This window comes from Hippocampus bargibanti, linkage group LG03, assembly GCF_051943395.1.
Source record: "Hippocampus bargibanti isolate YZ-2025 linkage group LG03, ASM5194339v1, whole genome shotgun sequence".
NCBI classification, from domain to species: domain Eukaryota; kingdom Metazoa; phylum Chordata; class Actinopteri; order Syngnathiformes; family Syngnathidae; genus Hippocampus; species Hippocampus bargibanti.
The window spans coordinates 10,064,522-10,080,944 of record NC_142736.1 but is presented as its reverse complement, the minus strand read 5'-3'; the positions used below and the strand labels follow the sequence as shown (position 1 = coordinate 10,080,944).

General features: G+C 40.8%; 2 protein-coding genes across 2 annotated transcripts in view; one reads left to right on the top strand and one right to left on the bottom strand.

Moving 5' to 3' along the window:
- The window catches only part of LOC148900263 (voltage-gated potassium channel regulatory subunit KCNG4-like), a 262,500-nt gene that overhangs the window by 140,298 nt on the left and 105,779 nt on the right, over positions 1–16,423 (bottom strand). The gene's annotated exons all lie outside the window — the stretch shown is intronic.
- znf319a (zinc finger protein 319a) lies at positions 11,370–15,839 on the top strand. The gene is made up of 3 exons (XM_088991866.1): positions 11,370–11,452; positions 11,568–11,688; positions 12,591–15,839. Exon 3 carries the CDS (start codon positions 12,730–12,732, stop codon positions 14,482–14,484), a length of 1,755 nt encoding a protein of 584 aa, XP_088847992.1. The 5' UTR covers positions 11,370–11,452; positions 11,568–11,688; positions 12,591–12,729; the 3' UTR covers positions 14,485–15,839.

Sequence of the window (16,423 nt, the reverse complement as noted above, 5' to 3'; positions counted from 1 at the left end):
AATGTGGAGAAAACAATAAAATGTTTGAAATATGTATGAATTGTGGCGTCCATTTTTTAAACAGTTTGGTATTATAGACGTGGTTAAAAAAATATACATGTGCGCATGGGAAGGGAGATATTATCATCTACTTTTCTTTCGTTCCAATTGTTTTCACAATTATAGAGAATAGCAATGCACAATTGAAGCGTGTTTAGCTTTGACAGAACAAAGTTGATGTTCATTTAAAAAGTGTACATTTTATGAAACCATGATATATATTAGCCAAGGTTGACGGGTATGTTATAGTCACAGAAAGAAAAAAAAATATTATCTTGTATTTGATAGTATGACAAAAGTATGACATTGACATGTGTCCTATTTTTTGACAATTTTGTTTAGTTGTGGGCCGTGCGATTTTCAAATTTAAAATATGTGCCTTGATGGTCATCACTGCATATTAGACATGTGTCGTTCGCGAACGAGCCGGTTCTTAGAGCCGGTTCTTAGAGCCGGATCTCTGAAGTGAGATTTTAATTTTACATGATTTTTGGTAGTTAATTAATTTCAGTAACAAAAAACTGAGGAGCCATTTGGAAGTCAAAAGAGCCGATCCAAAAGAACCGGCTCTATGAAAGGAGCCGGAATTCCCATCTCTACTGCATATCCTGTACGATCACGTGATCGGAAGTCGGGGTTGAACACATGGTTTTGAGTGTTTCGGTATTGGATTAAAAAAAAAACACTTGTCATTTTCTGAATACGTATTTAAAGGACAACCGACGTCACCGGACAAGTTGTGTCCATAATTTGTAAAATGGCTTCAAATGACTTATACTGAGCGTATTTTACAAAGATTCCACTGCATATACAGATGACGGCTGAAGAAACCTTCTCATCACTGCATATAGCTATATTGTACGTTTTAAGACCTGCGCTGAATATTCCAGAAGTCTTGTTTTTGAGTTGGTGACGAGTCCTCACCCTACGTTACTGAAGGAACGCCCCTGACCGAAAAAAGGACACATTGTAGCAGTCCTTCCATCACGTCAATGCATTTTGCTGTACTTGTTTGGTCTGAAAACTTCGGGTTGCACCAAAAAGAGGCAGAAGAGGGCGACAAAGCTCCGTGTAAGGAATTAATCAGCCTGTGGAAACGGGCTGATTAATTCCTTACACGGAGCTCTGCCACCATCTTCTGCATTTTCTGTTACACTACACGTCAGTCTTTAGCCATCAAAACGACCCAGAAAACCTTCTTTAATCGATTGCAAACATTGTCTGCTTTCCTCTTCAGAACTATTTGAATCATATTCATAACTGGAAGTGTAACAAGAAAGCATATTATATATTCTCCAAATCTGAAGCCATTGTTTTAATTCTCTTTTTTTTTTTTTTTTTTTTTTTTTTTATTAATTCAAATGGCATGCAAACATACAAAGCAACAGAACCAAACAAACAGACAAACACACTGCAAACAAAACACAACAGAAGTAAACAAAACCATTGGTTTTGAATAGCTTGTGGAGCTTCTAAAAGTACATCTGAGGTGTGTCTCAGCAAATCTTTCTGCATACTTGATATTTTCCAAATAGTTGGCAACATACATTAGGTGACATAATCGCGTATGAGACAGTACCTGATCGCACAGGAAATAGAAGTTCCTGACAGATAATCATTTTACAAGAAGAAAGAAGAGGAGAGAAGAACAAAATAGAAGAGAGAGAGAGCGGGGGAAGGGGGGTGCCAGGGGTTTTAACATTCCATCGAGTCTGCACAACATAGTCAAATTGACAAAAAAAAGAGAGGGGGGGGGACACCAGATGATTTCGGCAAGCACATCATCCTATGCCATATTTCATCAACAAATCATGTGTTTTGATAGCATTTGGGTCGGCAGATGGTTGAATTGTTTTCTGATATAGTTTCATTTCATTTTGAAATATTACAAATAGGGGTTTCCTCCCACAAAATTTAGATTTATGAATATGATGTTTGGCAAGAAAAACTAATAAATTAATAATAAAATATTTATCGTTGGTCTTGTTGTAATATCCAAACAGCATGTCTTTGTAATGAAATATGAACAGAGAAGTGACTTTACATTGAACGTATTTGACAAAGTGTTTCCAGAAGCGAGTAGTTTCGGGACAAGCCCAGAAGAGGTGAGTTGCAGTTTCAGGCTCAGCTTCACAAAATGTACATGATATATCCTGTAAGGACCGTATCTTATGTTTAACAGGATAGCAACGGTGCAAAAGTTTGTATGTTATTTCTCTTTGTTTGTTTGTGATGAAAAATTTATATGGGAGGGTCCAAACCTTTTCTCATGGGATATTTGGGACATACGTTCTCCAGTGATGAACAACGTAGGGAACCGTCACAAAAGATTTTTGAAACAAATGTCGAATTGCACGGTTCCGATTTCGAGCAATTGATGAGAAACAGAGTTTCCCCAGGGCAGTTTCTGTCACTGGAATTGGCGGTGGTCTGTCGGGAGTAGCGGAGTGACCCTTGAACAGGCTTATGATACCACTTGGAATGGCATCCATAACGATGGCAAAGTCCTTAGGGGTCACAGGGATTTGATGCGTATTGAGAAACTCAGCATAGTTCATTAAAACATTGTTTGTGTTAAAAAGTTGCTTTACATAAATGATACCCCAGTCAATCCATCTCGACAAAAACAGTGATTTGTTTTTGTACAAAATATGACAGTTATTCCAGATCATACATGAATGCGGAGAGAAAGAATGGTTATACATTAGGCACCAGGCTAATAAAACTTGTTTATGAAATTTTGATAGGTTAACAGGCAATTTTTCAACCTTATAATTACATTTCAGCAAGAAAGACAGACCACCAAGTCGGGAAAACATGGATTTTGGAATGAAATTCCAGATTGCATCAGGGCTACACAGATAATTACGTAGCCAGTTAATCTTAAACGTATAGTTTAGAGAAGTAAAGTCCAAAAAATCTAGGCCTCCCTCCTTTACCGTCCTAGATATGACTGAGTTTCTTATATAATGAGTTTTATTTTTCCATACAAAGTTATACATTATTTTGTCCATTGTCTTACATGTGCTTGGATCCACATTTAAAGCCATTGCAGGATATACAAACCGAGAGATTCCCTCACTTTTTGCTAGCAGTATTCTTCCGTTTAGTGATAGATCCCTTTGTAACCAGTGATTAAAGCGCTTCTTGGTTTTATCAATTATTGGATCGAGGTTCAAATGACAACGCTCTTCGTCGTCTTTGGCTATGACAACACCTAGGTACGTCACTTGATTTTTAACAGGTATGTTGTATAGCATAGATTCATTACATGATTTCACAGCTAACAACTCACATTTATTTATATTAAGCGAAAGACCTGACGCTTTGGAAAACTCTTTAACCAGAGCTATGGCCCTTGGAATTTGCTCAGGATTTTTCAGGAAGAGTGTGGTGTCATCTGCCACCTGGCTAATCACAACCTGCCTGCCCGCTACTTCAATCCCTTGGACCTCGCTTTCAGTGACCAACAGTGATAAAATTTGTGCTGAAAGTAAGAATAAATAGGGAGAAATGGGACAACCTTGACGGATGCCACGGGAGACGTTGAAGCGAGGGGACGTACCATATTTAAGCAGTATTGAGGAGTTGCAGTTGGTGTACAGTGTCTTAACAGCCTGAGTAAAGTAGTTTCCAAAACCAAACTTATTAAGTGATTGAAAAATAAAACGGTGTTCCAAAGTGTCAAAGGCTTTGTAAAAATCGAGAAATAAAATAAAACTATTGTGGTTAATAAGTTCCTGATAATCAAGAATATCCAATACAAGACGAACATTATTGGCAATGTGTCTTTTACTCAAGAAGCCTGACTGTGTTTCACTAATTATATGCGGTAGGGATTTTCTAATTCGGTTTGCAAGAATGGAGGCCAAAATTTTATAGTCTGTATTTAATAGGCAGATAGGGCGCCAGTTTTCAAGAGATGATGTGTCTTTTTTTGGTTTTGGAATGAGAGATATAAGACCTTGAGAGAGTGAACAGGGGAGGGAGCCTTTTGAGATGCTTTCAGAAAAAACATTGAGCAGGAAAGGAGCCAAAGGTTCAGAGAAGGTTTTATACAATTCTGAAGTAAGCCCGACGTTTCCAGGAGATTTATTCATCTTGAGCTGCTTAATTGCATCCTGCACTTCAATTAGATTAATTGGTTGATCACATCGTTTTTTCTCATTAATGCTAATAGTTTTATTGGACGTAATGGACTCTAAAATTGACACTGGCTCTGCTTGCATATGGTTGGAAGTATATAGGTTACCATAGAATTTTGAGCAGAAAGAGGAGATTTTGTGGTAGTCTGAAACAATTTTGTTATCAATTTTTAATGTGTCAATGGTTTGCTTTTTAGATTTAGATTTTTCCAAGTTAAAAAAGTACGATGAGCATTTTTCCCCTTCTTCCAGCCAACGCCTCCTGGATCTGATGAATGCGCCCTCTGCTTTTGTCTATATATATCATCAAGTTTATTTTGGTAGTCTGCTAACTTGGCGTGATCATCCTCAGATAGGGTTGCTGATTGACTGGAAAGAGACATTATTTGAGCACATAAATCATCCTCTTCCGCTCCTCTGTGTTTCGCTAAATTGCTGCTATATTTCCTCATATATTTACCAATTTCGTATTTTAGAAGTTCCCATTGGAGGCTGAAAGATTTTTGAAGAAGAGCTGTGTCCCAATGAGATTTTATTAACCTGTTTATATTTTCCTTTACTTCATCATGGGCTAACAAACTATTGTTCAGCTTCCAACATAAAGCCTTAGGAATATTCATAACTGGTGTCAAGGTTACCTTAAGTGTAATTATTTTATGATCAGACAGTGGTGCTGGGTGGTAGTCTACTTCAACGAGGTCCGCAGAGATTGTTTTAGATATCAACCAGTAATCCAGTCTAGACTGTTTTGAAAGGTCCTTAGAGTGCCAAGTATATGTTTTTAGAGAGGGAAACTTTTCTCTGAAAACATCATATAGGTTGTATTTCTCCATGAAGGTGATGAGGTATAGATTAGAGACTGCTTGGCTTGGTGGTGGAAGTCGATCTAGTTTGTTATTCATAACTACATTAAAATCACCACCCAGAATTAAATAGGCAGTTGGATATTTGTTTAACCAGTACTCAACTTTTTTATCAATTTCTTCTAACAATAATATATTTTTAGGACGTGAATTGTACCCATATATATTAATCATGATAACATTTTTACCAGAGATTGCCAACATAAGTATGATATAGTGACCTTCTGGGTCACTGTCATGACCAATAATTTCCCCAGAGAAATTTTCTTTTAGAACTGTGACACCGGCTGCTTTTTCCGACCTGTGTGCTCCCCATAAATCTCTTTCCCATTGACTTTTCCAGAGACTGACGTCATTTGTTGTACTGAGTTTCTTGTAAAAACAAGAAATCACACTTAAATTTTCTGAGAAACAAAAATACAGCTTTGCGTTTCAAGGAGTTCCTCAAACCCCTGGCATTTAAGGAGAGAAGGGAAAGGGACATAGGGATGAGAACAGTAGAAAATAGACAAGGAAAATAGAAGAAGTGAAAGATTAAGCTAGGAAAAGTAAAATATAAAAGAAATTACAATATTTTTAATAAGAACTAAATATAGAAAACTCAAACAGCAATCCACGGGATCACTTCAAAAACAAAGTGCTCACACCAAAGATTTGGTGAAGCACAGTCTCTATTGAAAAAGAAATAGAGACTAAGGACTGCTGAATAACCAAAAGTAGTACATTTAAACATAATAAGCCCATAATGTATGATGTGTAACATAACGTGTAGAATATTAAATTTATAATAATAATAATAATACATTTTATTTCAAGCGCCTTTCAAAACACCCAAGGACACTTTACAATAAAAACAATAGAACACAGCACATAACAATAAAACCATAAGTAAAATGATAAATAATAAAATAGCAGAGAGAATTATACATTGAAAGCAATTTTAAACAAATGGGTTTTGAGATGAGCCTTGAAAATAGGGAGGGAGTCAATATTACGGATGTTGGGTGGGAGTGAATTCCAGAGTTTGGGAGCAGAGCGGCTGAAAGCTCTGCATCCCATCGTGGTGAGACGGGCAGAGGGCACATAGAGGTGAAGGGAGGATGAGGATCTGAGGGACCGAGAGGGAACAGAGATTTGAAGCAGGTCAGAAAGATAGGGAGGAGCAAGGTTATGGATGGCTTTGAAAGTAAACAGAAGTATTTTGAATTCGATACGATGTTTAACCGGTAGCCAGTGGAGTTGCTGGAGTACAGGGGTGATGTGGTGAAAGGAGGGGGTTTTGGTGATGATCCGGGCTGAAGAATTTTGGACGAGTTGGAGTTTATGGAGAAATTTCTATTTCGAGAGCAACTGCTTTATTCATTATTTATTTATTATTCTTTTAATACTATTAGCTTAACAGCCTGGTAAATCAAAAATTATTTACAGATATTGGAGAATACTTAGAGGTTAAGTCAGTCAGAACCTCCTAAATATCAGGGAGGGAAGATCTCAACCCCATCCACAAAGGCACGGCCTCCCACAAAATGGGCCTGCTTATGTTCCTTTCTGGCCTTGTCCACTTGGGGCCACAACAGACGCCTCCTCTCACGTACCTCTGGTGGGAAGTCAAGGGATAGCCGAAGACCTTTAGCCTGGAGGAAGGAGTTACCCGCTTTCGCTGCTGCCCAGATGGCTTCTTTGTGGATCCTGAAGGCAAACTGGATCATTATAGGGCGACTCCTGGAGCTGTCTGGGCGTCTCGGGCCGAGGCGATGGATGGTGTCCACCACACCAGGGATCTTGTCCTTGGCCTCAGGCAGCACACCCTGAAGCACTTGTATGGTCTCCTGGCGAATATTTTGCTGGTTGCTTTCTTCCAGTCCATGGAGGATAAGATTCCAACGTCGATGATAGGTCTCCCACTTGGAAATGCGGTTTATCATGTCTTTGTTTAAACTGCGTGGGTGAGACTACAGTTTTCCCAATCTATCCTTTATTGCAACCGTCTCTGCGTGCATCTGGTCCAGAGAAACTTTCAAGCCATTTATTTGTTTTGTATTTTCTTTACTCTCTGTTTGTACTTTTGCAATAGTCACTGAGTTCATCTTAATCATAGCCTCTAGGGCAGGGGTGGGCAAACTTTTTGACTCGCGGGCCGCATTGGGTTCTAAAATTTGACAGAGGGGCCGGGCCAGGAGCATTTGGAGGGAGTGTTTGGGCCGGAAATACTCTGAACAAGTTATGTCCATAATTTATAAAATCACTTCAAATGACTTCGACTGAGCGTATTTTACAAAGATTCCACAGCATATAGCTATAGTTTACGGTTTAAGACTTGCGCTGAATATTCATGAAGTCTTGTTTTCGAGTTGATGATCCCCATGTGACGTCACGTTTGGACCGCCCCTGACCGAGAAAGCGACATACAATGCATTTTGGGTACTTTGTTTGGTCTGAAAACTTCGTGTTGATCTGTGTTGATGGCGAAATTAGAAGGAAAACACATAAATAACGCCATGGTGAATCGTTGTGTGTTGCACCAAGACAACTATTTGATATTCGCTGACACAAATTCCCAGCTGACAAATCAGCCCATTTCCAACGGAGCTTGGGCGCAATCTTCTGCTTTTTCTGGGTGCTACATTTCTGTTCTTGACGGCTCGAATTGATATGGGAGGACTCCTAGAATCAATTGCAAACATTTATGCTTTCCTCTTCAGAAGAACAAGAACAAGAAAACATCTTCTCCGAATCTGAAGCCATTGTTTGATTCTCGAGCAAGGAAAGACGTCTTGGCGTGACGTCACGAACAGAGGGGTGGGACCTTCTGAAACTGAAACTGAAACAATCAGAAGCCTGCTTCTTTCTTCCGGACTTTCGCAAGCGTTACAAAGTCGTGCAATTGCATGTCATTTACCAAATATAGATGCACAGAACCTCAGCCCAGACGAAAGATTCAAAAGAAGCTAACAACATATGCGACGCTACAAAACGTAAATTTACATTAAACCGTGACTGTAAAGTGTACGTGAGACTTATGAAAGGGGCTTAATGGCTCGTAGGAATCAATGCAAACGTTGCATTGTGCACCACAATGACAATCGACGACTGTAGCAAAATTTACAGCCATGCGCATTTGATGTAAATTAAGCAAGGTAGCATTTGAAGTTGGTGCATTCTTGATTTAAAAACAAACTTTATACTTTGTGACAATGTTTCTTATTGGGATTGGTCTCATTTTGCTTCAAGTTGGGAAAAATGGGGCAGGCAACTTTTCAGTTATCTGCCCTGTTGTTCGCTAGCTTTTTGTCATGAGTTTTAGACACTGTTTGTACTATAGTTTGGGCAAGTTCGGCGGGCCGGATTGAAAAGCCTAACGGGCCGTATGTGGCCCGCGGGCCGTAGTTTACCCATGCCTGCTCTAGGGCATCAGCTCTTGTGTTCATTAGTTGCCGCAGAGACTCGAATTCAGCGAGCAGAATTGCCATGAGGTCTTGGGGAACTGGACCTCGGATATTGCGAGCTATTTTAGCTGCTGGTGAAGTAGAGGAGGAAACTGTCGTAGAGGTAGCCGCAGGAGAGAGTGGAAGCGGAGGGAACGAATCTCCCACCACATTCTCATTGGAAGCCGCAGTAGGTTCACCCCCCAGGTAATCGTGCATATTAGTAACAATCATGGCGTGACTTTCTTTTGGACGACATACAGGAGGCAAAGAAACAGTATTTTCACTTTCACATCCTGTAGTAGCAGCATTAAGGGGTACAGGGCTGACGTTAGCTTTGGTGTTAGCATCGGTAGCCCTGCCTTTTCTCTTAGTCATTGTAGATTTTATCTGTTCACAGATCAAGCAGAGACGATTAAATGTTATCTTGCAGTTGCTCACATGTATTCAGGGCTCATTTGCTGTTCAGCAGTCCTAATGAAAGGAAGCACTCAAGAGTGCATGTCCTCCTCCGTCGCACGTTGCGCGCCGCACCTGCGCACCTGCGAAACCACAATTGTGGCAGCCATTGTTTTAATTCTCGAGCAAGGCAAGACGTATTGGCGTGACGTCACGAACTGGGGGCGGGACTTTCTGAAAATGCCCAATTCGCAGCTCAATTTTTTGCAGACTTTGGACACTTTAAGTCATTTTTATTGGTGTTTTGCATTTGACTAAAAATATCAGGCTGCGTGTTTTGGGTATTTTAGATGCTATAAAACGTTTTTCTGATGTCAGGAAACAAAAAAAGTGATGTCGGTTGTCCTTTAAAGGTCACAAAGTTACAAAATAATTACAAAGATTAAACATATGTTGTCAAATAGAATAGTTGTATCTTAAACTTATATATGTTTCTTCTTTTTTTAATTATTTCTTTAATTGCGATGCGGCGAGTGTGACGCGCACACCCACAGACAGTCTCCTCACCTACGCAAAGCTCTCTTTCAGACAGTCCCAGCATCGGGTTTGTCTTCCCAGCTTGTTTGGGGGGAGAAGCAAGCCGAAAGATGCTCCAACCTGCTTTGGTTGACATAAAAAAGCCTCCCTCGCTAAACGGCATTGGCAAAGAGTTGAGAAAGGTTAGCAATTGTGACACGATTTATAGTAGAAGTTGAACAAGTGCAAATTATTCGGTAACAAGGAAGCTTGTTCCCAGTTGGTTGAGTTTCACGAGGTCTTAAATCAATAACGTCGTTTCAAAATTGAGAGAATTCTCACACACGTATATCCAGCAACGACGTGGCTGCATGTACTTGTCATTTTAGCCCGCACAAGCCAATAACGATCTGAATGTTGTGTTTACCGTTAGATAAGTCTAATGTGCCAATCAGATGATTTTTTTTTCATTCAATGGTAAAGCTTATGTGGGCCATTCAATCAAAAAGGTCCCCATTTGCGTCTTCAGGCATGAGAATACGTCTTTATTAAGGGTGTACACGACGATCTGTTCTTTTTAAAGTTGACAGTTCTTCATTTCCGCAATTGTCATTGCTATAGTGTCTGTGTTACCTAATTTTATGCTAGAAAATAAGAGCTCCCATTCATTGTAGGAGGGAGTAACCTTTGAATGATTGTCCACTATGGTGAACCATGTACCAAAAAGGGTCAAGAAATAATGATTCAACATCAAATTGTGATGTTCTAAGCAGGCTATACATGTTAAATTAACAACTGTATTACTTCTGCTGTGACTTTGTGAAAATATTCAAATTAATGGTTGCACAGAGTAAGTGGCACAAGCACATATACGTTCTACTCTTTTGTCAACAAGTTTTTTTTTTATCTAGTTCAACCTTCAGAGATGATGATGAGGCCCAAGATAGAGAGACATGAATTGAGGGGTAAAACTAAAAGTGGCTGGAATCCACAAAGCATAATTTCTAACTGTAATAGATTTGGAGAAGCAAGATTCCAGCTCAACTATCACCTTGTTTAAAAGAATTGTTTGACATTGTTGGATGCAAGAATGATTGAAGGTAAAGTTATGTGAACTACATAACTGTATGGATTAAAATAAAACATGCAGACTGGTTTTTGAATTGCTTTTGTTTTTGTTTCAAGTCAATTCACATTGTTATGCTAGCATAAAAGTCATTTCAATGTCCAAATAGCTATAGGTGTTTAAATGAACGTGACACAACACTAATAACTTACCAGGAATGTTCACATTAAATGTGCATAACCATCCAAAGTACAATCATGCACGTTAAAAAATGACCATGGAATAAAAACTAATGGTCAATAACAACTACAATTCAAGCTAAATCCTGTTGTGTCAGGAAGGGCATCCGACGTAAAAGCTTGGCCGAAACAAAATGGAGGACACTGATGGAGGACACTGATTTGCTGTGGCGACCCCGTCAAGGGCAAAGCCGAAAGGAAAAGAAGATTTCAAAATCAGATCTCCTCACACTGCAAGACAAGATCTAAGCCACCCAAGTATGGCGAGAACATGAAAATGCCACATAGGATGTCTGGAGCCTTGATTATTACTATTATTATTATTATTATTATTATTATTAATAATAATAATAATAATAATAATAATAATAATTAATTAATTATTGTCAACAAGTTAGAATTATACTTGGTGTATATAATATATATATAATATATATATATATATATATAATATATAATTAAATTAGAATTATTAATTATTATTAATCAATTATTATAATTATTAATTAGTTATTATTAATTAATAATAATAATAATAATAATAATAATAATAATAATAATAATAATAATAATAATAATAATAATAATAATGCGGATTCGTGATTGCGTGTGCTGGCTGAATCCTGGTTATTGTCGTTTCAGTTGAATGGTTGAAACACTGCCCCCTAGTGTTGTGGTGTAAACCCGATACAGTACTGTATTTGTGACCTGTTTCCCGTTCCTCCTCGTCTTTGTTGGATTGTTCTTGTGACAAAACCTTGTGAGTCGTTATCCCCCCCGCTTGCTTTCGTTTTTAGAGGTGGCGCTGCTGCAATGAAGCGAGTGCGGTGGGAGCTGAGCTCACTGCATGTTTTCTGCGATTCGTCCGAATGTAGGAGGATGGCGTCGAGTTCCTACCGCATCCCCTCTGCCGATTCTCCCGCGACCTCCACTTAGGCCGAATTCTGTCGGCTGTGGTCCGAAGACAGCAGTGAGAAACATCACTAAGCGACCTGGGTACGTATTGGTGAACGAGTGTTTGCAGGATGAGATCTTTGCAGTTGTGAGAGCCAAGGCGTAAAAGGCGAGTTTCGCCGTGCGGCTCGGCGGAGGCCTACTTAAGATTCGGGGTCAGTTCTCCGTGGAGGCTCCCATCTCACGCTGGACCATTCAATCTTATGGTGGCCTTTCATGAAACGCGTTGTCGGGGAAAGCGGCAATAGCTTTTCAGCGTTGCGTCTGTCGCTCTTTTGTCGTGTAGCCAGGACAACGAATCGTTACAAACCCGTACGTAGTGGGCAGAGAGACTAAAGCGGTAGTTATTTGAAGGCACCAATAGCAACATAATAGCATAAAAATTCCGACTTGCGTATTGTAACGTTTAGGATGCATTTAGCGGGTTAGCTGCTAGCTGCCGCGGCGACTAGCTTCGGTTACGGCCTCAAAATGGTGAAGATGTCGATGTTTAATAGTTAGAAGTTGTGCGTGGGCCGCCGCAGCTCCTTGTTAATTTAGCGGTGTGAAACGAAACGTACATTACACGTTCGACAAATTCGTTAATATATTTTAGTGCATGATTTATTCAGTTCAGGTAATAGACCAAGCCCGGTTGTGCATGAAGTTGTATTATTTGAAAGCAGCCTTTTAGTGACATTCTTGAAAATGTGTATGCATTCAACAAACAGTACATGTGTTTTGGTTGCCCAATGAGTACAGTATATCGTCAACAATCAAGATAATTTTGTATTTAGCAAACCCGACGGACCCCTGGAATCATTGCGTTTAGGTGCTCGAACAAAATTGTGTTGTTTGTCGCGCATTCACAATACGTGGGCCTACTCGTGCAATGTGATGATTTTGGCTAGTTAATCAACCCACACCACAAATCCTAATTCTGTGATTGTTTTGTGTCCCTCCAGGTGTGCATGCTTATCTATCTATAAGAACGCGTGTAACCTACAGAGAGCTCACCATCCTGACTACTGCATCATTAACTTCGTCACTCGACTCTGTCATTTCAAAACTCACCCCCTGAGCACTGAATATTAAAGAGGAAGAATGACAGAGGCGTGGCAGCAGCAGCAGCATACGGTGGCTCCACCTTCTGTAGTACACACACTTCCTCAGACAACGGACACTCTGGCCTGCACAGTGTATGGCGTTGTCCTCCAACCAGATTCGTCTCTGCAGCAGCAGCTGGGCCAGCAGCATGTTGTGCAAGCTCAACAGCCCTCCATGCAGCTAGCCGGTGAAAGAGTGCATAAGTGTGGCGCCTGTGGACATGACATATCTCATCTGGCCAATCCCCACGAGCACCAGTGCATGGTGACCCAAGACAGGTCTTTCCAGTGTACACAGTGCATGAAGATCTTCAGCCAAGCCACTGATCTGCTAGAGCATCAGTGTGTTCAGGTGGAACAGAAGCCTTTTGTTTGTGGCGTGTGTAAGATGGGTTTCTCGTTGCTCACTTCCCTGGCCCAGCATCACAACTCCCACGGCAATGGAAACAACCCAATGAAATGTTCCATTTGTGAGAAAACGTATCGTCCCGGATCTGGAAACGTCACTCCCACCTCGTCGGCAGCCAATCCTCAGCAGCCCTCCACCGGAGAGACATCCGCTGGTGGTGCGGCAATCAGTGCCTCATCCCCACCTACTTTTGAGGCCTCTGCGCCAGATAGGCCGTACAAGTGCTCTGTGTGCCATAAGTCCTTCCGGCATTTGTCGGAGCTAACTCGCCACGAAAGGGTACACACGGGTGAGAAGCCGTACAAATGTGACACGTGCGATAAAAGCTTCAGCCAGTCTTCACATTTGGCTCACCACCAGCGCACACATAGCTCTGAGCGGCCATATAAGTGTGCTGTGTGCGAGAAGAGCTTCAAGCACCGTTCTCACCTCGTACGCCACATGTACGCCCATTCGGGCGAGCACCTTTTCAAGTGCAACCTGTGCGAAATGCACTTTAAGGAGTCGTCGGAGCTCCTGCACCATCAATGCCAGCCAGAAGGAGAACGGCCTTTCCGATGCGGCTCGTGCGGAAAGAGCTTCAAGCGTCCCTCGGACCTGCGGCAGCACGAACGCACTCATTCTGAGGAGCGACCGTTCCAGTGCGAGGAGTGCCAGATGAGTTTCAAGCAGCAGTACGCTCTCGTACGCCACCGTCGCACTCATAAGAATCCGGCCGAGCGCCCTTTTAAGTGTAATCTCTGTGACAAGGGCTTTCTTCAGCCGTCCCACTTGCTCTATCATCAGCAGGTGCATGGCATGGAAAGCTTATTTAAGTGTGCATCTTGCCAGAAGTCTTTTAGCCAATCCGGAGAACTGCTGAGGCACAAATGTGGAGGTGAAGTAGAGAAGCCCTACAAGTGTGACGTGTGCGGCAAAGGTTACAAAAAGAACTCCACTCTGCAGCGCCACCAAAACAGTCACTGCACAGAGAAGCCGCTGAAATGCTCTTTGTGTGACAAGCGCTTCGTGTCATCGTCGGAGTTTGTCCAGCACCGCTGCGACCCTACCCGCGAAAAACCCCTGAAATGTCCTGACTGTGAGAAACGCTTCAGGTACTCCTCTGAGCTGCAGCGCCACCGTCGGGTCCACACCGGGGAGAAACCTTTTAAGTGCGCCAGCTGCGACAAAAGCTTCAAGCAACGCGAGCACTTGGCCAAGCATCAGAGCGTGCACTCGCGCGAGACGCAGTTTAAATGCGTGTGGTGCGGCGAGCGCTTTGTTGACCTTGCAGCTCTGCAGGAACACACGGTTCAGCACACCGCCGAAGGTGAAAGTTTCCCGGAAGCGCCCTGTATCCCGTGACCGCTGCGATTCTCCCGCCTTGGACAGCAAACTGAGCGACTGTTCACAGCCTCCACGTTCACCTCGGTTGCTTCGAACACGCGCCCATTAAAGACCATTAAAGTCCTGGTTTGTAGTACAGCATTCCTTCTGTTAAAACTCGATTATCCTTCCTTGAGTAAAAGGCGAAACTCTGAATCGGGAATTCATCAGTAAGAGCGAAGACAGGGTAAAAGGTGAATTGTGCTTGCTTTGTCAGTTGTGTGCCTGTGTGTACGTGCGCGCGTGACTGTGTGTGTGTGACTGTTTCTTTTCAGTGTTGCATGTGATGTGATTGCGCCTGTGTTTTAATTGTTTACTCTATTACTGATCGCAAGACAGCTGTCATATGTGTCGTATGATATATTCTGTATTCTACTCCTGATATGTCATTGTGCCTTTTTTTTAAATTTACATATCTTGTTTTATTATTGAGTTTGATGTCCAGTAAAAGCAGACTCCCTCCTATTCACGCAGTGTCTGCCTCATGCAGCTTTGTATGTTGTTCACATAATAGATCTTAGATAGTGTCGTCTGCATGAATATTTATCACACTTAATATCACAATTGTATGATAGCTTTGTTTTATTTAGAAAAACACAAGAGGGGCGTGTGGGGGGGGGGCAAGCGGATTTGTGTAAAATGTATAGCCTATGTCCTATAAAACGTGCTGTTGCAACTTTGGATAAAAACAAATGACATTTGGTAACTAACGCATACCTATCATGTCATGAGAACACTTGATATGTGCAATATAAATGCACAATGTAATATTTATAACTACTGATTTGTTGCATAGTCTACCTTGTTATAGATTGTGGTTATGCGCTCACGTAAACATTGAAAATGTGTAGTGATTCTGTTACTTTTTATTTTTACTATTGAGAAACTTGCTTATATTTTGCAAGGACTTTAAGTATCCGTTTGCTTTATGACATTTAATCTGATAAAAGTATCATATTGTTCACATGTAAGAAATTAGCACATTACTGAATGGCAGATGAAAATGAACTCCTGGGTTTATGAAATCCTTCCAGGATTCCTCATCTATACTTAAGTACTTGACACCACACAGCCTCAACTGCAGCATATGTGTGTTCTGAGGATAAAGTGGGAAAGTGTATGAGCTGGTTTACAGTGGGACATTTCTCTTCCAAGTCAAACATTTTGCAGTATATTTACAGAATGATTTGATGAATTGCGCTGTCATATATAAAGGGACTGACTGGCTGAGGGTGATCACACTTGAATTTGACGTAAACTCCAAAAGGATATCGTTTAGACTCCTGTTCATACTGTACACAGAAAGAAAAAATAAACAGCATTGAGGAATATCAGAGTGAATGGATTTCTTGAATGTACATATCATTTTACAATCAGTAATTTCCAAACGCAAAGGCAGATTAAGTTTCTTGTGTATAATGTTAATTTACTTCAGTGAATATGTGGATTTGACTGTAAAATGTCTTGCATTTAAGTCACGGACTGCAGGCATATCATTTCATATTAAAGGGTGGTTCAAGGGTGTCTTATACCCCTGAGCACCGTGATGATTTTATGCATTGCACGTGTCGACTTTAAAATGCCTTTTGAACTGGGAGAAGATCCTGAATGGCCATTTGATGGCCTTGAAAAAATGGGGATTGGATTAACAAGAATGCTTTAAAAACTCTAGTTATTGTTTGCCATATATACAGTACTTTACTTTCATATAATGGAACACTTGTAAGACAGTAATGTGCCATGACTTTTACATGTTTGATTACATGTATAAAAGAGCCTAAATTACGACCGATGTGTGACTGAATCATACCTTTCAACAAGTGATAAAACAAACCAATGTGAGCAATCACCAAGGTTCTTGCTGTTGCCATTACCCATCATGCAGAATTTGGAGATGATTAATAATAATACATTTCAT

What these genes read in the sequence shown, in the direction of transcription:
- znf319a (XM_088991866.1), top strand. Translation starts at nt 12,730, where the DNA reads ATGACAGAGGCGTGGCAGCAGCAGCAGCATACGGTGGCTCCACCTTCT.